The sequence below is a fragment of the Schistocerca serialis genome, chromosome 2 (assembly GCF_023864345.2).
Source record: "Schistocerca serialis cubense isolate TAMUIC-IGC-003099 chromosome 2, iqSchSeri2.2, whole genome shotgun sequence".
NCBI lineage: Eukaryota > Metazoa > Arthropoda > Insecta > Orthoptera > Acrididae > Schistocerca > Schistocerca serialis.
In genome coordinates, this window is record NC_064639.1 from 716,482,189 (window position 1) to 716,505,677 (window position 23,489).

Genomic DNA, 23,489 nt, shown 5'->3' on the forward strand with positions numbered 1-23,489 from the left:
GTAATGGAACAGAAACTGAGAGGCATTGTAACGTATTGGCCAGTAATCATTTTGGGACGGCTATCGGTTTACTACAATTCGCTTTCTGTTTCCAGCGTGATTAATCAGAATCTAAATGGAAGTAAAATGATATTGGGTCATTGTGAAGCACATACAGAATTGTTTCTCATCCAGATGAACTAGCAGTTTGACAGTAAAGAAATGAGGCAATGATTCACATTATGGGCATTTTGTTCTTTCTTCTCTTTCGTTTTAATCTTACCTTGTGATGGAAGATGTTAATTGTTTGACAAGAAGACTTGTTACATGTAACTGCTGTCTTTGGTCCAGAATGAGTTTTGTGATTATTTCCTGCAGATGGTATGTTCAAGTGCATTTTTTATAAGTAGTTCATTGAAGGCTACGTAGATTCTAAATCTACGAACCATAAGGTAAGTAATTTACTCGAATACAACATTTGATGCCTTACACTGAGATGTCATTGGATACCATCTAAAGATAGTCATCACCAAAATATGTGGGTGTGAAAGCAAGCTTTGCGAATGTTAACACTCAGACCCAGTTTTGATCTAGTTTTAATTCGTCATGACAAATTAGCTGGGAAACATAAGAGAATTAACATAACAACAGTCCATGGAGAATACTTCTCATCAGAGATCGTTGGAAATAACTGTTCCTTTAGCGAAACGTGGAAATAGTCCATTCCACAGGCAGTTCTTGCAGATAACACTTTGTACAAACAAAATTTGAGGCAGTAAATGAAGATTCATAAATTTCATGTCCGTCAGTCTGATTCTTCTTCCAAACCTTGTAGCTCAGTATAGCTCTGAAAAAATTAAACATATGTTGTGGTATCGCTTTCACACGTAACATGAAGACAAACTAGAGTCGTGACACACAAGATTCTCACCTGTCTGGCGACGCAGCGCAGCTGTTCTGCCATGGCTGAGCCCGTTTCCTCTACAAGCTTCGACAGAAAACCAGTTGGATTTTTTAGTAGAGTGTATGGATGATCATATTCCTGCAAATGGGATAAATACCAATTAGTCCAACTGCAACTTGTATTTGAAATAATACATGAAACGTTTTCACTGGAATCCTAAACAGCAACAGAGAAAATTGCAGAAAGGTGCCCTTTTCTTTCGCGACATGTGGTGTAGTTCCATTTGATACTGCCACTTAGCGGTACCACCTATTCATTTGTATACACTGACGGTAAAAGAAATCACAACACGGTGAAGGAGTTGTGTGAAATTACCAGAAGTTGGTAGGTGTGTGTCTACATATGAAAGATGATGTCTATCCAGATTTTGTGCCACTAGCCCAAGGGGATGCAGTCCAGATTCACTTTAAATAAAAGCCCTAACGATCATGAGCGTTAACCACCTTTGAGATTGTAGGTGGTGAGTCGCTGGTAGTCAAGAATGCTTTAAAGGCGACAAAGATTCCATTATTAACACCTCACTGAGTTTGAGCAAGGTTGTTTAATAGGACTACGAGGAGATGGACGTTCCTTCTACGGTATTGCAGAAAGACTTGGCAGGAATATAGCCACTGTACATGATTGATGGCAGCGGTGTTCACGAGAATGTACGGTCACAAGAAGACCGAATCCTGAGCGACCACGTGGCACTACTGAAAATCTGTACAGCAATCTGGTGATTCAACCTGTTGTGCTGCCATTCATGAACACAATTCCACGGAGTGTTTTACAACAGGATAACGCTCGCCCACGTACCGCTGTTGTATTATTACATGTTTTACAGAGTGTCGACACGTTGCCTTGGCGAGCTCTATCACCAGCTTCCTCGTGTCGAGCACATATGGGACATCATCGGACGACAATTCCACACAACCAGCATTAACTGTCCGTGTATTGACTGACCAAGTGCCACAAGCATGGAGCTCCATTTAAACACTGACGTCTGGCACCAGTACAACACAATGCATGCACGTTTGCATGTTTCCATTCGACAATCTGGGGGTTACATCGGTTATTAATGTACTATCATTTCACATTTACGATGCGCACTTACAGTAACCTGTGACCTTCCAATGTTAATAACAGAAATATGTTACCTAGACAATGTATTCCCGGAATTTCATTACTCTATATTAATTAGTTTTTGGTATTACGGTATTTTCTGTCAGTGTATATGTTGACGGCTGATCCTGGTGGAGGTTCGAGTCCTCCCTCGGGCATGGATGTGTGTGTTTGTCCTTAGGATAATTTAGGGTAAGTAGAGTGTAAGCTTAGGGATTGATGTCCTCAGTAGTTAAGTCCCATAAGATTTCACACATATTTGAACATTTTTGTACATGCTGATTTAGCACACTAACAACTTGATATTTGCAATACACATACTACCCCCAATCCATCTTCTCTCGTTGTCTGTCACGGCGACTTACTAATACCTCTTTCAGATCTACTTCCGCGATGCAAACAAATATGTAATACACCTGTTAGAATGCGTTAATTTACTTCCTTCAAAGGACAAACATAACCGGTATCAACCTTAACGGATGATATTACCAGCTCACAAATATGTAGGGATAGACTACTACACATTTTCAATAGTTTCAGGCTAAATTACAGTACTTCGTGAACAAAGTATACGATAGCAGAAACACAAGAACAGTGAGCGCAAGAGCTGTAAGTCGATGGCAACGAACACACAGAGGCGCAGAAATTTATACATCTGTGATGCAGAGCTGTCCATCCCAGGTTTCAGCCCCGCGCATGCGCCCCCCCACCACCCCTGCCCCCCTCCGCCTATTCGTCGCAAACTCACGGAGTTGCTGTGGCGCAGGAGGCGGCGGCGGGCGGCGGGCGGCGGGCATCAAGTGCGGAGAGCCCTTTGCGCCAGCCAGGCTCGTACGACTGGTAGACGCTCATGTGCCGTGCTGCGGTAACAGAGTAGCATTATCTGTTAATGCTAAAAGACTGGATCTACTTTCTGGTACACAGACCCGGAATAACCTGGGCGTACTTCCAGCTAGGATTACTTCAAGGACTACTTCTTTAGTTTTTGTTAATAATTTGCAGCATTTCATATTAGATGAACGACATGCACTAAACATTGTTATCGGTTTTTATGAAGTTTCCCTTGTTTACTTTCACAACTATTTCAAATAAGAGCGCTTAAGTTTTATTTACATACCTCTTTTACACTGAAGCGCCAAAGAACCTGGTACAGGCATGCGTATTCAAATACACACGAATGTAAACAGACAGAATACGGCGCTGCGGTCGGCAACGCCTGTATACGACAACAAATGTCTGGTGCAATTGTTAGATCGATTACTGTTGCTACAATGGCAGGTTATAAAATTTTTATGACTTTGAACGTGAGGTTATAAAATTTTAAGTGACTTTGAACGTGGTGTTATACTCGGCGCACGAGCGTTGGGACACAGCATCTCCGAGGTAGCGATGAAGTTGGGATTTTCCTGTACGACCATTTCACGAATGCACCGTGAATATCAGGAATCCGGTAAAACATCAAATCTCTGACATCACTGCGGTCGGAAAAAGATCCTGCAAGAACGGGACCAACGACGACTGAAAAGAATCGTTCAACGTGACAGAAATGCAACACGTCCGCAACTTGCTGCAGATTTCAATGCTGGATCATCAACAAGTGTCAGCGTGCGAACAATTCAACGAAATATCATCGGTATGGGCTGCATGACACAAAGATTTACACCTAGCCTGGGCCTTTCAACACCGACCTGGCCTGTTGATGACTGGAAACATGTTGCCTGGTCGGAAGAGTGTCGTTTCAAATTGTATCGAACGGATGGACATGCATGGGTGCCAGCCGAAGTGGCCGTGCGGTTAAAGGCGCTGCAGTCTGGAACCGCAAGACCGCTACGGTCGCAGGTTCGAATCCTGCCTCGGGCATGGATGTTTGTGATGTCCTTAGCTTAGTTAGGTTTAACTAGTTCTAAGTTCTAGGGGACTAATGACCTCAGCAGTTGAATCCCATAGTGCTCAGAGCCATTTGAACCATTTTTGCATGGGTATGGAGACAACTTCACGAATCCATGGACCCTGAATGTCAAAACGGGACTGTTAAAGCTGGTGTCGGTTCTGTAATGGTGTGGGTCATGTGAAGTTGGAGTGATATGGGACCCCTGATACGTCTAGATACGCCTCTGACAGGTGAGACGTAAGTAAGCAAACTGTCTGATCAACTGCATTCATCCATGTCCATCGTGCATTTGGACGGTCTTGGGCAGTTCCGTCAGGACAATGCGATACCCTACACGTCCAGAATTCAGAAGAGCTGTGCAGAAGAGATCTCCACCTCCTCGTACTCTTACGGATTCATGGTGTCAAATCGCTCCAGCACTACTTCAGATATTAGCCGAGTCCATACCACGTCGTGTTGCGCCACTTCTGCGTGCTCGTGGGTGACCTGAACGATATTAAGCAGATGTACCAGTTTCTTTGGCTCTTCAGTCTAGTTTAAAACTTTTAAAACTTAAGCATTTCTTTTGCTCGTCGTCTAATTTAAAACTTCTTGGTTGCTCGTAAGGTAACAAACCCAGTCACGGATGAAAGTTCAGGAATATTAACCACGTGTCACAGTTACAAAAAATTAAAACAGAACATAATTTTTTGGAATGGCATTAGATAAGGCGTTCCCTCGATTTCATCAAACAGTTTGAATGCTGTTTCTTAATTACTTAAGGAACTATCATGCAAAATTCAGTTTGCAGTAACTGTAGGAATAATGATCACCATATTTTCAGCTTTGCTTTTTTTGCCCTTTAGTTTAAAAAATTATCTTCATTATTTTCAGGACTTAGGAGAAAAAGATAGGAGCTGTAAGTAGTATAGCAATGGGGATTCCAGCTTGTTCCTCCCTCTGGTACTACACGTCCCCACACAGGCCACAATTGTCTCTTTCATCCACTATGTGGAATTAGAAATAACAGTAACAAGCATTTGTTCTGCTGAATAGAGCAGCAGTATATCATAGTTTAAATTTCTGCTGTTAGTCGATGATGTTGTCACGGCAGTGCAGTTGCTAGTGGTGCCAAGAAATTTAAAATCCTAGATCGCGGCAGCTGTTCTCCCCTTATCTATCATGGCACTAGCAGTGCTCCTCGTATCTATCATGTAAAATGACACATGCCCCCTCCCACGCCCCCCTCCGTCTCACAGCCAATATCATTTAAACGAAACAGAAAATCACAGCATAGTACTCAAGCGCACATTAAAATGAAACCACAATGTAACCCCAGAGCAGCCATCTTGGTTAAGGTCCAAAGAATCTGATTTGTATGATATTTATTGCACCATGTTCAAAAGTATTTACTCAGAAAATTATATAAAGGTTTAATTTGGAGTATTTCCAAATCTAAAATACGTCACCGACACACAAACAAACAAGCACACACACACACACACACACACACACACACACACACACACACACACACACACACACACGCACACGCACATACCAGTTAAAGCTGAAGCCTAAGACGTGATTCTGAACTCTCAAATTAATCACCCCCAATGCTATTTTCGTGCTTAGTCATATGTTGTTAAAAAATGACATGCTAAACAGGCAGATAAACTTGATGCCTACACCTGATTTGCGTTTTGTACTAAAACTAACCTGACTGAGATCATAACTGCTGAAAACACATATCGGATAAAATACTGTCATAAACAGACAACAAGACAAACAAATGGGCATTCTGGATGACAGCGAGCTAGGCAGTTAGTTTGTTAGTTTAATATTCCATGCATCATTTCCATAATAAATCACATTATTGTGGATTTAGTCATTTTATATTCACGTCACACATTATTTAGTGAATACAGTACAATATCTTTAAGCTGACTATTTTTCCCTTTACTTAACAAACGTGAAGCGATCTGCAGTTGTATTCCGTATTTGACTTTTTTCACAATTAAACTCCCTCGATAACTGACGCTGAGATTTTCCTTTTTCGTTCTCTCTAATAATAGAAATTCGCTGTTCTAGTGAAAGAACAATAAGTTTTATTTTATTTTAAGTAACTATGACTGTTTACTACACAGGAAAAATCAGAAGCATGTGCTATTAGAAGTACAAATAACAATGAAATTTTAGATACTGTTGTGCCACATTCTCAGCGAGAAATCTTACAGTAAAACAGTATTGTAATTCTCTCTTCTATGGTTGTTTGTGACCGTCTTAAAGGGTGGGGATCGTTAGTTAAGGAGTAGTCGTCGGCTTTGAAAGGGGTGGTCATCTCAAAGGGGAAAAAGATGTGTTGGTCTTGTGGAAATTTACGTCCATTCCTTCGAAATATGGTGGTTTAGAAAGGAGGTCGGCTTAAAGGGGTGTTCTTCTCGAGAGGTTTCACTGTATGGCCAAATCATTTTTTTAATATAAAAATGAAGTGATGTCAGTAATTGCTATCACCACCTTTTATACATTCCAATAATATAAATTCTTCTACGGAATTGAAGGAGTTATCAAGAACAAACGTTTTCAGTTTGTTTTCAGATTTAATTTGCTGTTTGTCAGACATTTTACATAACTGGGTAAGTGATTAAAAGTTTGATTGCAGCGTTGTGCAGCACTGTTTTTGCTAAAGACAACGTTAATGCAGAGTGATGAATGTCATTTTCCTCCTGGTATTGTAATTAGATATATCATTCTTCCTTTTGACCTGCAGCGAATTATTCGTAACAAACTTCAGAAAGAGAAAAAATATAATGTGACGCAGTAAACAAAAACCTGACTTTTTTAAACATCTGTCTACTAGATGACTGCCGGTGAGCAACACATTTCTTCTCAAGCCACTATACGATGAAAACTTTCTTTCTTAAAGATGAGTTACCCCAAACATTATTGCACATGAAGTTACAAAATGAAAACAAAATATGTCCACTTAGTGACTTGTCTCTCCTTAAGATCTGCAATGATTCTAAGTGCAAATGTCGCTGAAGTAAGTTGTTTCAGGAGTTCCAAAATGTGAATATCTAAGATCAAACTCTTATCAACTTGGCAGCTAAGAAATTGAAGGTTACACCCTGGTTATTACTTCCTCACCACCTGTCACTTTTATCATTTGTGTAGTATCTCTAGATGTGCAGAACTGAATATATCGTATCTTTGGAAATTGAGAGTAACGCCTTTCACAGAAAACCAGTCAGTGGCACTTATAAGAACATTGTTTAACTTTTCTTCTATCTCTGCATGTATGCTTGGTCTGATTGCAGTTCTTGTGTTATTTACAAGAAGAGACAATTCTGCTTGTTGTACATATACATAAGGTCATTTGCGAGTATGAGCGACAATAAGGAACGTCAAATGTGATTTCTCCTCAATTAGAGGAATCTGACCTGATTACACTGGTTGAGCTACTAAGTACAACTTTCTGCTATCGCCGGCAGGAGTGGCCGAGTGGTTCTAGGCGCTACAGTATGAAACCGCGCGACCGCTACAGTCGCAGGTTCGAATCCTGCCTCGGGCATGGATGTGTGTGATGTCCTTAGGTTAGTTAGGTTTAAGTAGTTCTAAGTTCTGGGGGACTGATGACCTCAGCAGTTAAGTCCCATAGTGCTCAGAACCATTTTTTTCTGCTATCTTTTCGTTCGGTCTGAAATTGTACGTTCATTGGCTGTATTCCATTGGCTGGCTTTACCATAAATCTCAAAAATCTCAATTCGTCTAGGACAATATTGTGATTCACGCAATCAAATGCCTTATATCTGTAGTGGAAAATATCAACTGTTTCGGCCGGCCGAAGTGGCCGTGCGGTTCTAGGCGATGCAGCCTGGAACCGCGAGACCGCTACGGTCGAGGTTCGAATCCTGCCTCGGGCATGGATGTGTGTGATGTTCTTAGGTTAGTTAGGTTTAACTAATAGTAAGTTCTAGGGGACTAATGACCTCAGAAGTTGAGTCCCATAGTGCTCAGAGCCATTTGAACCATTTTTGAACCAACCGCTTCTATTTCGTTATTGAACTGTTCAAGAATTTTGTGAGTGAATGTGTAACTGACATTTTCAGTACAGCAACTCTTGCGGAATTCGCAGTGTGATTTACTGATAATATTACTGTTGCTCACATGGAATACTGTTCAAAACTATATCGCCTTCTAAAAAGTTCTGGAAATCAATGTCTGCAGTGAAACAGTTTGGTAGTTATTGACATCTCGCCTGTCACCTTTGATATAGAGAAGTTTAACAACGGCATATTTGAATCTCTCTTTAAAAATTCCTTGAGATAGTGATACATTCAGATAAGACCAGCTTATTGCATTGAAATAAATATTTAATTCTCTGTTGGAACACTGTCAACTCAAGATGAGCTTCCAGATTTGAGAGAGTATATAATTTTCTAATTTCAGAAGGAGTATATAATTCAGAAGGAGTATGTAATTTTCTAATTCCAGAAGGAGAAATAGGCGATACACTGATGTGGCTGAATTCTATGGGAGTTGCTTTTTGAACTGCTGCGATTGTTTTCTTGAACTGTTCGTGCATTTAACCTCCAATATGTTTATGAACGATTATTAAACATATTTTCTACATGTCACTCATCATTCATAGGCCTCATGTTTAAATCTTACTAGATACCATTTAGCCTTAACTCTGTTGATGCAATTAATGATCACTGGGATAATGGGCACATTCCTTGGTTTTCTTAATAACTTTTCTTAACAATTTTGAGTAGATTTTGCAGTGTGCAACTACTGCAGGATCTCTACTTGGTCCTGGCAGTACATTTATTTTCCTTTTTCTTCCACAAGACACTTTAGTGTCCAATTTTTACCCCTCACTCTTTAGTATCTTTGTGATTAGTTTACGCAGAAAGCTATTTTCAAATAATAATCTGAATTCATTGTGGAATAGATTAAATTTTATATCAGTATTGGGTTCACTATAAATTTAATTCCAGGTCATGCCTTGTAAACTGGTTTTGTAAGCGTTTGTTCTGGAGTCATTAATTATTCTAATTTCCACTGACATGTATAAGAATCTCATTAATTAAGCTGCTCTATGAATGTAATTAGTAACATTTCTGCCTACACATGGTGTAAGCATCCTCAGATTAAATATTTCCACATCTACACTACTGGCCATTAAAATTGCTACAACACGAAGATGACGTGCTACAGACGTGAAATTTAACCGACAGGAAGAAGATGCTGTGATATGCAAATGATAAGCTTTTCAGAGCATTCACACAAGGTTGGCGCCGGTGGCGACACCTATAACGTGCTGTCATGAGGAAAGTTTCCAACCGATTTCTCATACACAAACAGCAATTGACTGGCGTTTCCTGGTGAAACGTCGTTGTGATGCCTCGTGTAGGGAGGAGAAATGCGTACCATCACGTTTCCGACTTTGATAAAGGTCGGATTGTAGGCTATCGCGATTGCGGTTTATCGTATCGCGACATTACTGCTCGCGTTGGTCGAGATCCAATGAATGTTAGCAGAATATGGAATCGGTGGCTTCAGGTGGGTAATACGGAACGCCGTGCTGAATCCCAACGGCCTCGCATCACTAGCAGTCGAGATGACAGGCATCTTATCCGCATGGCTGTAACGGATCATGCAGCTACATCTCGACCCCTGAGTCAACAGATGGAAACGTTTGCAACACTACAACCATCTGCACGAACAGTTAGACGACGTTTGCAACAGCATGGACTATCAGCTTGGAAACCATGGCTGCGGTTATCCTTGACGCTGCATCACAGACAGGAGTGCCTGCGATGGTGTACTCAACGACGAACCTGGGTGCACGAATGGGAAAACGTCATTTTTTCGGATGAATCCAGGTTCTGTTTGCAGCATCATGACGGTCGCATTTGAGTTTGGCGACATCGCGGTGAACGCACAAAAGAAGCGTGTATTCGTAATCGCCATACTGGCGTATCACGCGGCGTGATGGTATGGGGTGCCATTGGTTACGCGTCTCGGTCACCTCTTGTTCGCATTGACGGCATTTTGAACGGTGGACGTTACGTTTCAGCTGTGTTACGACCCGTGGCTCTGACTTTCATTTGATCCCTGCGAAACCCGACATTTCAGCGGGAAAATGCACGACCACATGTTGCAGGTCCTGTATGGGCCTTTCTGGATACAGAAAATGTTCGACTGCTGCCCTGCCCAGAATATTTTCCAGATCTCTCACCAATTGATAACGTCTGGTCAATGGCGGCCGAGCAACTGGCTCGTCACAATACGCCAGTCACTACTCTTGATGAACTGTGGTATCGTGTTGAAGGTGCATGGACAGCTGTACCTTTACACGCCATCCAAGCTCTGTTTGACTCAATGCCCAGGCATATCAAGGCCGTTATTACGGCCAGAGGTGGTTGTTTTGGGTACTGATTTTTCAGCATCTATGCACTCAAATTGCGTGAAAATGTAATCCCATGTCATTTCTAGTATAATATATTTGTCCAATGAATACCCATTTATCATCTACATTTGTTCTTGGTGTAGCAATTTTAATGGCCAGTAGTGTACATTGTTTTATGAGGCTTGTCAGGAGGTACAACGGTATCTCCACGTCTAAAATTCGTAATGGGTCTATTCATTTCAATCTGAGGATGTGTTACTTGTGGTTTATATAACAAACAGACTTCTCCTAGTGTTTATACAAGTTTCTGAGTCATGCTTCACGTTAGCAGGTACCAATTTGAGGGAGGACGACGGTAATAAATCAAACTGTTCACAAAATATTGTATACATTATTTTTAACAGCCTACTATTGGTTTTTATTTAAATGTAGACTAGACATATTTCAGGTTATGTAGAAAGCAACTTTTTTTAGGAATTCTGCGATGTTTATTAATTGTAAATATGGTGCCAAAATTCTATAAACATTTATGTACTATAATTCATTAATAAAATGCTAAATAATACCAAAATCTAATCAAAATACACCTTGTTACACATATTTTAATAATACCAAGGAGAACTTCTACAGCCTTTCTGTTCATCATAATAAACTGAAAACTATGTTGGAACAAGACATAGATAGGAGGTCAATGTCTCAAAAATCTAATCTTTGTAATCAAAATGAAATTACTTATAATTATAAGTAACTATTTCCAGTACAAAACACATGCAGATATTTATCATAACAAACAAGTATAATTATAGGAAAACAGAGACTGCATTACATCCAACAAATGTTTGAGGATGTAGGATGCAAATGCTTCTCAGAGATGATGAGGTTGGCGCAGGATAGGAATTCCTGGTAGGCCACTTGAAATCAGTCATATGACTGATGATTAAAAAAACTATTAGAGATATCTGATCATGAAAGAACTTCCAAATTTTGGAACAAAATAAAACTATGTAATTTCTCAAAATATGAGATATTTGAAACACAAAACATGCATGGCACTACACACAAAACACACGTAACATTATTGTTGTAAATTATAAGATGAAAAAGGAATATGTATGGCTTGTATATTGGCACTCCTAGTAAAGGTTATAAAAGTTACAGCTTACGTAGCGCTTGTTGAGTGCTCAAGTTTGATCTTTATACCACAATGTGCAGACACAATGTACTTTCAGATGAATTGTCTGTATTACTTACAGAAACACACATGACTCACTTATAGAAACCAACGAAGTAAATTATAGGTTAGTCGTTGACCATAGTTTAAACTTTGTACTACCGATTTCTTTAACATTAATAAAAACTGGTTCTATAACATTGCAGAACACACATGCTGATCTCACTTATAGCTTAAAGTGTACTTGTCACTACTGATCAAAGTAAAAAATGTTATTCCAATGACGTTGGCATTGGCAATATATTATGATTGCAAAAGCAGTGTCTGATAGTTCACCATTCATCTGTATATCTTCCCATGCTTGGAATTGATTTAGCAAAGTAATGTGATCAGAATATCTACCACCAGCATTTGAGTTATTGATATGTCGAATGGTAATTGTACATGACAGTAACAAAAGTCTCTGAGAAGGTAGAGTTGTTGAAATATGTCTTCTCTAGTATCATCTTATTACTCAGTCTAGATTCAATTGGTAACTTAGCAATGATCTGGCTTAATGGAGGAATTTCATCATACAAGCAAGAGAGGAGGGCCGCTGCACTTTTAGCTACCCACTTTCAAAATCAGCCAAACATTTGTTATTGTCTTGACTGCATGTTCTCGTTCGCAACTTTCTGATTCTACAATTGAATCTTTCGCTTTACTTTCTGCAGCCATTTTAAATTTCAAGCAATAATCGAGGCTTCTCAGACTTCTATTTCAGTAGTTGTTATTCCATTATCATGTGAATTATTGGGTACTGATTTTGAGGCTAACAAAAAATAACTGTTCTACAAGTTAATTCGAATTATTTCAGTGAACATAGTTGATGACTGCTAACTATTCGTTAGTGACGTTAACCCAGTTGTGATTATCAGCTTCACTTTCTGTCCTCGTAAATACATTGTTTCCTTTGGCTCAACGTTTTGACTTCTCTCATTTTGCTCTTTCTTCTTCTTCTCCAATGTATGGTGCATACACCTTCCTTTGTCTTTTATCAGTAACACTGCATCATAGCGAAGTCCTTATCTCTGGAATTATTTGAGTGTTGTCTGGGATTCTTGGTAAAAACTATTATGTCCACTTCTTGCCAAGTTTCCTATCCTTGAATGTACTATCCAGCTTCAACACTGCAACTAGTTTGTGGACAAAATGTTTTAGCTGACTTCAAATAACAGGGAATAAATTATATTGACTCCCCAATATCTGCTTCACTCTCCAAGCTTCACATTCGTCACCCTGTATTCAGGAAGAATCCATCTGATTTTGACAGAATATTCACAGAATTTTATATACCTGCATTGTTCTGGGAATTTTATCGAGTTTACTAGAACTTCGGGCTTCCCATTTTTACACCTGACTTTCTTTGTCCTTGAGGCTTTACTTTTCCTTTTCTATCATCATGCCAATTCATAGCTGAAAACTCGAAAGAAAATGTGCTAACGAGGCAAGGCAGTGATGATAAATCCAAACAAACGTGCATTGAGAAATCAACAAAACAGTAAGTATAAGCCACTGAATTTTAAACAGTATTCTATGGCCAGGCGGAGCAGCGTGTATGAGCATTGAATGTCTGCTACTGGATCATAAATAGAGTTCAGTAGTAGTCAGCTACAGGGATATGTGTCCATTCTCATCTACAGGCATCAGCAGGTCTACTCATGACATCGATTAAGCAAGCTGAGATTTGTCCAGGTAAGATTTGACTTGTTCCTGTAAGCAAAAGCGATAAAAAACTTTCTACAGCCAATTTGAGTAAATACTTCTTTATTTTCGACAACCAGTTTTGAGAGACATTGATGTCATCTTATGCTCTTAAAATTTTTTTGTGTATTCACTGCGAGCTTGAACCTCATGAAAATTTGTCATATTAGTTGATAAAATGTGGCGTATTAGTCAAAATTTTGTCAGAAATAAAACGTTGACAGTCAAAAAGTACTGTTTGCACATGGCCATGTCTGTACATGTAGTGCTCACAGAGGGTTGTTAAGTTTTAAAAATCACAATATGCCGTGAAAGATACAATAGTACATCTGTTTACTTTAACTGCACATGTTACATTCACTGATAAACTAAAATTGACGGCGTATATGGTACCATATACACCTGCTAAGGTGGATCATCATTCACACGAGTTAATTCACTTCAGTTCATAGGAGACGTGGTGGAAGAGGACATCTTACATCTTTTCAAACATGTGTGTGCAGCAGAACTTATGTGAATTCTGAAAGGTAGGAAACGAGGTACTGGCGGAAGTAAATCTGTGAGGACGAGTCAACAGTCGTGTCTGGGTAGCTTAGCTAGTAGAACGCTTACGTGCGAAATGCAGAGGTCCCAAGTTCAAACCCCAGTCTGGCACACAGTTTTAATCTGCCAGGAAGTTTCACGTGCTTACCTCGGCTTGCGTTTTATTTCATGAACAGTATTTTGAGTGAACTAACGGTGCTGCTATGGATAACCCTTTGCCTCCCATAACAGTTAACTTTTTCATGAAAGATTTCGGGGACAAAGCACTTCAATCAGAGGTTTTGAAATGTAATTGTTTTTGTAGATATGTGGGTGCCAGTTTTGTGATATGGATACATGGTACAGCAATGCTTCCTTCATTTTTGGAACATCTTAACTTCCTCCATCCTAGCATTTGCTTTACCATGGAAGTGGAGGAAAATGCAGACTTTGTGTTTTTAGATGACTTCGTCTATAGAAACGAAGACTGTTCCATGTGTAACAGTGTGTATTGTAAAGTAACTCACACTGATATGTTTCTACGATCTACATGCGTCATCATTCATAACAGTGCAGTGATGTACTACGGACTCTCTTTCTTTGGGCTGGAATTATCTCAGATCCAGAGAGCTTATCATCAGAGCTCAACCATTTTGCCTCTGCTTTTGTCCAACATGGGTACTCCGATATGAAAATTTGTAATTCATTTCAACGAGCATGCACTAACCATCACTTACAGCCAGAGGAAACAGAGAAACCAACGAGAATTGTTTTCTTATATTATGTTGATGATGTGTCCTTTAAGATCGGCAAGTTATTCACGAAACATTAAACAAGGTTTGTCTTTCACCCCCCAGCATGTGCGCAAATGATGTCGGGTCCCGTTAAAGACAACCTAGATTTAAGAAGTCCAGGAATATGTAACATCGTATGTGAGTGTGAGAAATCATACGTTGGCAACACGTATCGCGCTGTTGAAGATAGATTCAATGAACATAGAAATCATTCAAGATTATGTCAGCCAGAAATACCTTATGTTTATGAACATTGTCTTGACGCGGGATAAAGCATGAACCACAGACAGCTAAAGATCCTGCCGTCCACCTCGGCGCGCTGGGATTCCTGCATTAAAAATCTGTCGAAATACGATAACTAAGGGCCTGATTAACAGAGACCAGAGACATGATATTTCAAATTAGCAAAGCATGAGAACCATCAATGGCAATACTAAGGCAGCGTCTGCCATAGATAAACGAATACAACGAATCCACGCAGACGGAGAGCTATGGTCAGGAAGCTTATGCTGGACACCACAATTCTGCCCATATGCGTGCTGAGCTCACGACTTTGGATATCGACGTCCTGTAGATTCATCTACGATGAAGTTATAGCCCCATCCATTGGTGCCTGCACTTTTATAACGAACAGCGCATGTACTGCAAGTGTCAACAGCAATACAGCAGTAAGCACCTGAAGATGATAAGCACCTTTCTCATTGAACCACTGCATTTTCCAATGCCGTGCGTGTGAACCACTGAAATAGGCTTGATAAGCCTCAACTTTCTGGCTAATCACTTTTGCTTGTTGGAACAAGTCACAACTTGTCAGAACACATCTCAACTTGCCTCGTCAATTTAATGATTAGACTAGCTGATATCTGTGTATGAGTACTGATGCACACCCCAATAGCTGTCATCCACTGCGCATACAAAATACAATTTATGATCCAATTGCAGAGATCCACTGTACATACACACCTCATATTTTGGCGATAGAATACTGTTTAATGTCCAATGGCTGACACTTACTATCAGGTTTTGGACCATACTATTTGAGTTCTCAGTGCATATTGGTTTGGATTTGTTATCACTCCCTTGCCTGCTTAGTATATTATTTTTTTTCGAGTTTTCAACTATAAATTGACACGGAGAAAGAAAAGGAATAGAAGGTTATCAGGCACAAAGAAACTTAAATAAGTCAAACTTTGGAAGCTGTAAAAAACGAGAAGAACAAAGTGCTATTAAACTGCACAAAGTTCCCAAAGCAATGCTGATGTATAAAAAATCTGTAAATATTTAGTCAAAGTCAGATGTTTTCTTCCTGTATACTGGGTGAAGAATGTGGAGCTTGGCGAGTTAAGCAGATCTTAGAGAGTCAAAAGAATTGATTCCCCATTAGCTGAAGTCAGATAAAAGAATTTTTCCACAAACTAGCTGCAGTGTTTAAGCTGGATAGTACATTTAAAGTTGGGAAACTTGGCAAGAAACAGATAGTAAAGTTCTTACAAAGAGTTCGGACAATACCTAGAAACTGTATGTTGGACAGAAAAGAAGAAAAATGATAAGAAGAAGGAGAAAGTCAGAGCAAGAGAAAGAGGGCGAAGACATTAAAATCAAAGAAATCAAAATACACTCCTGGAAATTGAAATGAGAACACCGTGAATTCATTGTCCCAGGAAGGGGAAACTTTATTGACACATTCCTGGGGTCAGATACATCACATGATCACACTGACAGAACCACAGGCACATAGACACAGGCAACAGAGCATGCACAATGTCGGCACTAGTACAGTGTATATCCACCTTTCGCAGCAATGCAGGCTGCTATTCTCCCATGGAGACGATCGTAGAGATGCTGGATGTAGTCCTGTGGAACGGCTTGCCATGCCATTTCCACCTGGCGCCTCAGTTGGACCAGCGTTCGTGCTGGACGTGCAGACCGCGTGAGACGACGCTTCATCCAGTCCCAAACATGCTCAATGGGGGACAGATCCGGAGATCTTGCTGGCCAGTGTAGTTGACTTACACCTTCTAGAGCACGTTGGGTGGCACGGGATACATGCGGACGTGCATTGTCCTGTTGGAACAGCAAGTTCCCTTGCCGGTCTAGGAATGGTAGAACGATGGGTTCGATGACGGTTTGGATGTACCGTGCACTATTCAGTGTCCCCTCGACGATCACCAGTGGTGTACGGCCAGTGTAGGAGATCGCTCCCCACACCATGATGCCGGGTGTTGGCCCTGTGTGCCTCGGTCGTATGCAGTCCTGATTGTGGCGCTCACCTGCACGGCGCCAAACACGCATACGACCATCATTGGCACCAAGGCAGAAGCGACTCTCATCGCTGAAGACGACACGTCTCCATTCGTCCCTCCATTCACGCCTGTCGCGACACCACTGGAGGCGGGCTGCACGATGTTGGGGCGTGAGCGGAAGACGGCCTAATGGTGTGCGGGACCGTAGCCCAGCTTCATGGAGACGGTTGCGAATGGTCCTCGCCGATACCCCAGGAGCAACAGTGTCCCTAATTTGCTGGGAAGTGGCGGTGGGGTCCCCTACGGCACTGCGTAGGATCCTACGGTCTTGGCGTGCATCCGTGCGTCGCTGCGGTCCGGTCCCAGGTCGACGGGCACGTGCACGTTCCGCCGACCACTGGCGACAACATCGATGTACTGTGGAGACCTCACGCCCCACGTGTTGAACAATTCATCGGTACGTCCACCCGGCCTCCCGCATGCCCACTATACGCCCTCGCTCAAAGTCCGTCAACTGCACATACGGTTCACGTCCACGCTGTCGCGGCATGCTACCAGTGTTAAAGACTGCGATGGAGCTCCGTATGCCACGGCAAACTGGCTGACACTGACGGCGGCGGTGCACAAATGCTGCGCAGCTAGCGCCATTCGACGGCCAACACCACGGTTCCTGGTGTGTCCGCTGTGCCGTGCGTGTGATCATTGCTTGTACAGCCCTCTCGCAGTGTCCGGAGCAAGTATGGTGGGTCTGACACACCGGTGTCAATGTGTTCTTTTTTCCATTTCCAGGAGTGTATTTACCAAAGTAGAAAGAGGAGATATTGCAGCGGTAGAGGAAGAGGATAACTATGGGCAAGATGATGATGATGGTGATCATCATGAAGCAAGTTATGTTGCTAATGATGCCAATGATGATGAGGAATACAAAGAAGGAGAATTTGGGTTGGTAAAGATGAGCAAGTTGACAATTATGATTAGAAGATGGTCTCCAAGAAATCGGCAGTGGATATCCTGTCCATTGGAATGAACTGGGAGAGTGATTATCTTTTTTACCTGCATCAAAAACGGTAGGCAATAATTCACACGATTATGACATAATACCTACTGATGAAAAACATCAAGAAGCATGGGACTGTTTGTAGTTCTCAGTAGCTGTGGAAAATAAACTGAAAGAATCAATTGCAGCATGGGAAAGCTGTGTATGAGAACATTCTGTCACTTGAAAGAGAAACACATATGTTTGCTTGACGTTGAATGAGGTATTTATAATCATAGCATCCCTCATTTCTTACCTATATGATGAACTTGCTCCATTGAACCAGATCCTTGTTAAGCTGCAAATTGAATCTAGAGTGCAGTGTGAGTTAAGTGCTTGAAATATTACATATTTTGAGAAATTGTACAGTTTTATTTTTGACCAAAAAATTGAATTTTCATTCACAATCAGAAATCTGTAATTATGCTTGTGTATTATGATCAGCAACAAGCATGTGTTTTGTACTCAAAATAGTTACTTGTATTAAGAAATAATTTTATTTTATTGACAAAGATTGTATTTTTAATATATTGTCCTTACATATCTCATATTCCAAGAGTATCTTTGGTTGTGCTGTAACAAATGTAAACATTGGGAAAGTTCTCCTTGTTTATAAATAAAATATGTCAAAACATCTTCTTTTTCTCTTCCCAAAATAATGTTTAGTTAATTTAAATAGTTTTCTTTTGGCTGTAATGTGTGCGTGAGTCATTACATCGCATATTTTGATTAGATTCTGGTGTTATTTAGTAGTTGATTATATGAAATACAGTCTGCAAACGTTTTAGAGCCTTCGCATCATAATTTTGATTAGTGAGTATTACAGTAAACGTCAAAAGTTCGGCTTACCACATATATATATAGTCATGAAAATAGCACTGGGGCACTTAATAAGAGAGTTTACAATCATCTTTTAGGCACCAATTTTATATTTATCCTCTAACATGTCTAGTTCAAATGCAAATCAAAAGCAGTATTACGTTGTTAATAACTTAAGCTACATTTTTTAGGTCATACTGTGATGCATTATCTTCATTGCCCCGCAAACTGGTTGTTCCCAATACGAAGCAGTACTGAAAAACTTACAAAAATGTCAGGTGACATCAATTTATTCTATGAATCATGAATATCGCATTCTCAGATTGAAATATCAATACCCTTTTTGTATTGATGTTGGAGATATCTTGGTAACACTTAACAAGCATCATGGAGCAATTTAGATGCGGAAATTTTTAATTTGAGTCTGCATTTTGCCTTACATACAGTGTAGGTCTAAAAGTAGTATTAATAGCAGTCTTCTAGTAGCTGGTAGTAATTCAGGATATACAGGGGAAATACCACGAGCTTGGAAAGACATATGCTCGAAATTATCATCCAAGCGACATCTACAACAGCTTCGAAAAGCGATAAAGACACAATCAGTGACAAATACGAACTGATATGTGTGTTGAATGTACGACCCTTCAGCTTTGTCACTTGAGAATGGTTTATTAGTCTTTCACAAGAATTAGCTAGCACTGGCACCAAGAAGGGCACAGTGAGTGCAGAACTCCAAGAAATGTCTCGACGTATAAAAAACATCGCCAGTGAAGTGAGAATTGAGATGTTGCCTAAATTAAAGGAAGCCATTGACCAGAACGAGTGTACTATGGAGTGCGATCTTGAGACTGACAAACATCACAAAATACATTATCTTACTGTGACGTACAGCTTTGGGTAGCCACTGAGGACGTTGTAAACTAGGAAACAATGTGCTACTCACAAAAAAGTTTCAAAATGTTACAAAGACAAGTGAAAATATTCTTACGGAATCCCACGAAAAAGTGTCTGAGATCGGTGTACCTTCCCTGGAAGTAAGCAAAATAACATTTGTAACGGACCAAGGCCAGAACATAAACAATCTCATCAACAGCAGGACGTCTGACACGTACAGTACATTGGTGAACAAAGCATCAAGGCTCAAATTATATGAAAATTTCCATAGTGAAGAATTGCTTGGCATTTATAAATCCATTCAGACACATAATCGGACTATATGTTTTATGAAATGCTCTGGTTTCATGGCAAGATTAGAAACAACATTGTATTGTACTGTATTGTATGTTAATCGGGGGTCTAGAAACGAGGGAGAGGCTCCGTCCCCGCCGCAGCCGCAGTGGTCCACAACCCCACGACGACTACCGCTGTCCGCTTCATCCCTACGCCGCCCCACACCGAACCACTCTTTCAGGGTTAGAAACAACATTACTACTTGTTGAATCTACACTGCGCAAAAGAATTAAAGAGTAATTTTTTATTTACATCGTCTTCCCCCAATCGTGACGCAGAAGTTTGAAATTTGACTCAAAAGTGCCTACAGCTTTCCTCAGTCATGGGGTGAATGCCTGTCGCCCAGCGACGCAACGTCTGGCTCAGTGACCCCCCAAACAGCAAGGTGTTGTCGACACATACGAAAAATAACAAGGCCAGAACTCAAAAGTTCATATGAGGTGTAAGGCTGCTTAATGATGTGGATGTGTCACACGGTGGGAACGTCGCCACACGCCCTCTCACCAACATCTCACCCTTTCCCTTGACGCCTCTGCGATGAAGGTCAGAATGGCGATGCCCAGTACTGAATCACGCGATTTTCTTATGGGTGGCCGAGGAAAACATTTCAGACACACCGTCGCTTAGAATCGACATGAAGACGCCCGACGTAACGACATAAAGGGCTTCAATGAAACCACCCCTCTCTTTTGGGCGTTCATTTACACACATTTCGCCATCGGAAACAACAATCTGCAGTGCGATGTGCAGCACAATGACGTTTCTGACAGCCTGTGCCTCCGCTGACACACACACTGGACGATCGAACCCTTCACTATCGTGGCGCTGCAACAACACTGAAGGTGATGTGTAGTGCGAGCGCAATTTTTGCTCTGGTTTGCAGGGAGGAGTCGCTAGGGACCGTCCAAATCTATTCGGTGAAATCTAAACGTGAGCCACAGCAATACAGGGTGTTTACTCTTCTTCAGTCCTCCTATTTCTATATATTGCTGGTCTCATTCCAGTCACAAAAGAAGACATTGAAACTTTGCTGTTGGAGAAAAACAAGCAGGAAATAATATCTTCGTATTACCCTGACATAGTGAGCTGTATATTTAAATTTGTTTTAAATAAGTCACTAAAGGCCTGGGGGGTGAAGCAGAACTAACGCTGTCTTTTGTAGCACCGTGGGGATGTAGTTTACTACCTTCAGGCCAAAGTTGACATGTCAATACAGTTCTTAAATTACTGAATGAACGTTCCTAAAAGAATAAGTCGGTAACGAACTACAGAATTGTCATTACAAGGCAGTTTCAAAGAACTCTGTGACCTGAGTGAAGAAAAGAAAGAAAATATCCATCGAACTGTCTGTCAGAAGTTAATTAGCTTAGTTGTGGGAGAAGAGAAGAAAGGACCTAGCATCAAAGCGTAAAGAAGTTCGAAGCTAACATTCATGAACGCCTACACATTAAAACTGTCCTGTTAGACATAAATTTTCTGCTAGTGATTCCCTCGAACGAAATATGAAGTTGAAGGAGGTTACTTTTTGTTTTACTTACCCTGGTATCAATTGGTTTCATGCGATTCTTTCTTGCTGTATACTTGTGTTCATACACTTGGATTGTGGCGATAAAGTGTTATTATTACTGTGAGAAAGCGATTAGTTTTGCTAATAGTGTAGAGTAATAATTATAAAATGCCTAGGCAAAATAATAGAGTATTTAAACGCCGTGTTGACTGGAGAAAAAAGTGTTGCTGAGAACCAGGTATTGGGCAAAAAATGTAAGAGTGAAGACATGAAATTAGAAATAAAAAATGTCGGAGTAGTTGCAGACTTAGAGTTAATTTATTTGTGTTGTAAATATAGCGCTAGTTTTTTTTTCTTGCCATATTACACGTGACAATAATACCAAATTGCACAGTTACAATATTAGATTGATATATGGCCTACACTACAATGGGATGGGAAAAGCAGCCGAGGATATGCTATGTGGAGTAATGAACCTGCGTCCTTCCCCACCCAAATTTAGCAATTATAATTATGCATTAGGGTCTGCAGCTGATGATGCTGCCAATGAATGTATGAAAATTGTAGTAGCGGAAGCAGGATTAGAAAACATAGACTGTGACACTGAAAGGGCCAACGGCCTTGCCACAGCGGTAACACCGGTTCCCGTCAGATCACCGATGTTATTGCTGTCGGGCTGGGCTAGCACTTGTATGGGTGACCATCCGGTCTGCCGAGCGCTGTTGGCAAGCGGGGTGTACTCAGCCCTTGTGAGGCAAACTGAGGAGCTACTTGGTTGAGAAGTAGTGGCTCCAGTCTCGGAAACTGACATTCGGCCGGCAGAGCGGTGTGCTGACCACATGCCCCTCCATCTCCGCACCCAGTGACGCCTGTGGGATGAGGATGACACGGCACCCGGTCGGTACCGTTAGGCCTTTCGAGGCTTGTTCGGACGGAGAGGAGGGGAGACACTGAAAGGGCCGTAAGTGCAGCATTTCATGACAATTGTCAAAAGCGAGGGCACACTTCAATAAACTGTGTCATCACAGCCGCACGTGCGGACATAGACAAAATTACTGATCTTGCTATTACGTACAAATTTTCTAGGTGTCCAGAAAGACAAAATCAACTACATTTAGACAATTGTACAGCAAATTTCAGTGGTGCAAGTGGAGCCATGGAAGTGACTGGAGTAAACAAACTTTTTCAACTCTGTCATCTATGTTATGATGTACGGTACGCCAATCACTTAGGCGACGGAGACTGCACAGCCTATAATGAAGTTGTGACATTAAAACCATATAAAGATGGTGCAAAAATAAAGACACTTGAATATATGAGGCATATGAAGAAGAGAATAGGGGCCCATCTTCAAAACCTGAAGTAGTCTCTAGCGAAAACTTTGCCTCAGTGATAGAACACCAATTGGTGGCAAGGATAGTCCGTCAGCGTCAGCTATAAAGAGGCTCCAAGATTATTATGATACAGCAGTTAGGGAAAATACTCATTTTGTAGGTACAATGAAAGCTGTATGGACAGTGCATTTTCATACACTGTCCAACAATGATGATCCTCAACATGGACTATGCCTGGCACGTGCGACAGGCTGGTTCAAATACAATAAACAGTAGCAACTGGCGAAAAATGTAATCATAGAAATAGTCCGCTTATTGCAGTTATGGAGGCAGCGAAGCCAGTACCAGAACACTTGGCAAACATTGATCTACTTCGAAAGTGTTTGCAGGGCAGGGCACAGAATGCAAACGAGTCTGTAAAAAATTTCATTTGGTTTCGCTTACCCAAAAAATTGCTTGTGGTCATATATGCTCTACACTTTGTGGTGTATGGTGCCGCTGCTACCTTCAATCAAGGCAAAGTTAGTAAGTGTGAAGTGCTGCAATATCTAGGATTAGGTGTAGCCTCTCACACTGTTGAGCGGTGTGAAATTTGGATAGCGAGGGATTGAGAAATACGGAAAACAAGTTAAAGATATAAAATAGAGATGTAAGACAAACTGGAAAATTAGCAAAAAGGAAACTAGAACTGAAGAAGCAGAGAATCTGACGATCCACACTACGCAGTAGGCATGTTTTAAGGTCCACCTTTGGACTCGGTT

At 40.9% G+C, this 23,489-nt stretch overlaps 1 protein-coding gene across 2 annotated transcripts in view; it reads right to left on the reverse strand.

Annotated features, from left to right (window-relative positions):
* Positions 1–557: 557 nt before the first annotated feature.
* LOC126457904 (ATP-binding cassette sub-family C member 4-like) overlaps positions 558–23,489 on the reverse strand; it is a 201,593-nt gene continuing 178,661 nt past the window's right edge. For both annotated transcript variants that reach the window (XM_050094579.1, XM_050094580.1), the window contains exons 25-26: positions 911–1,021; positions 558–826 (exon numbers count right to left, since the gene is read on the reverse strand). In XM_050094579.1, the coding sequence (XP_049950536.1) occupies positions 785–826; positions 911–1,021 (153 nt within the window). In that variant the 3' untranslated portion in view covers positions 558–784. The remainder of the gene's footprint in view (positions 827–910; positions 1,022–23,489) is intronic.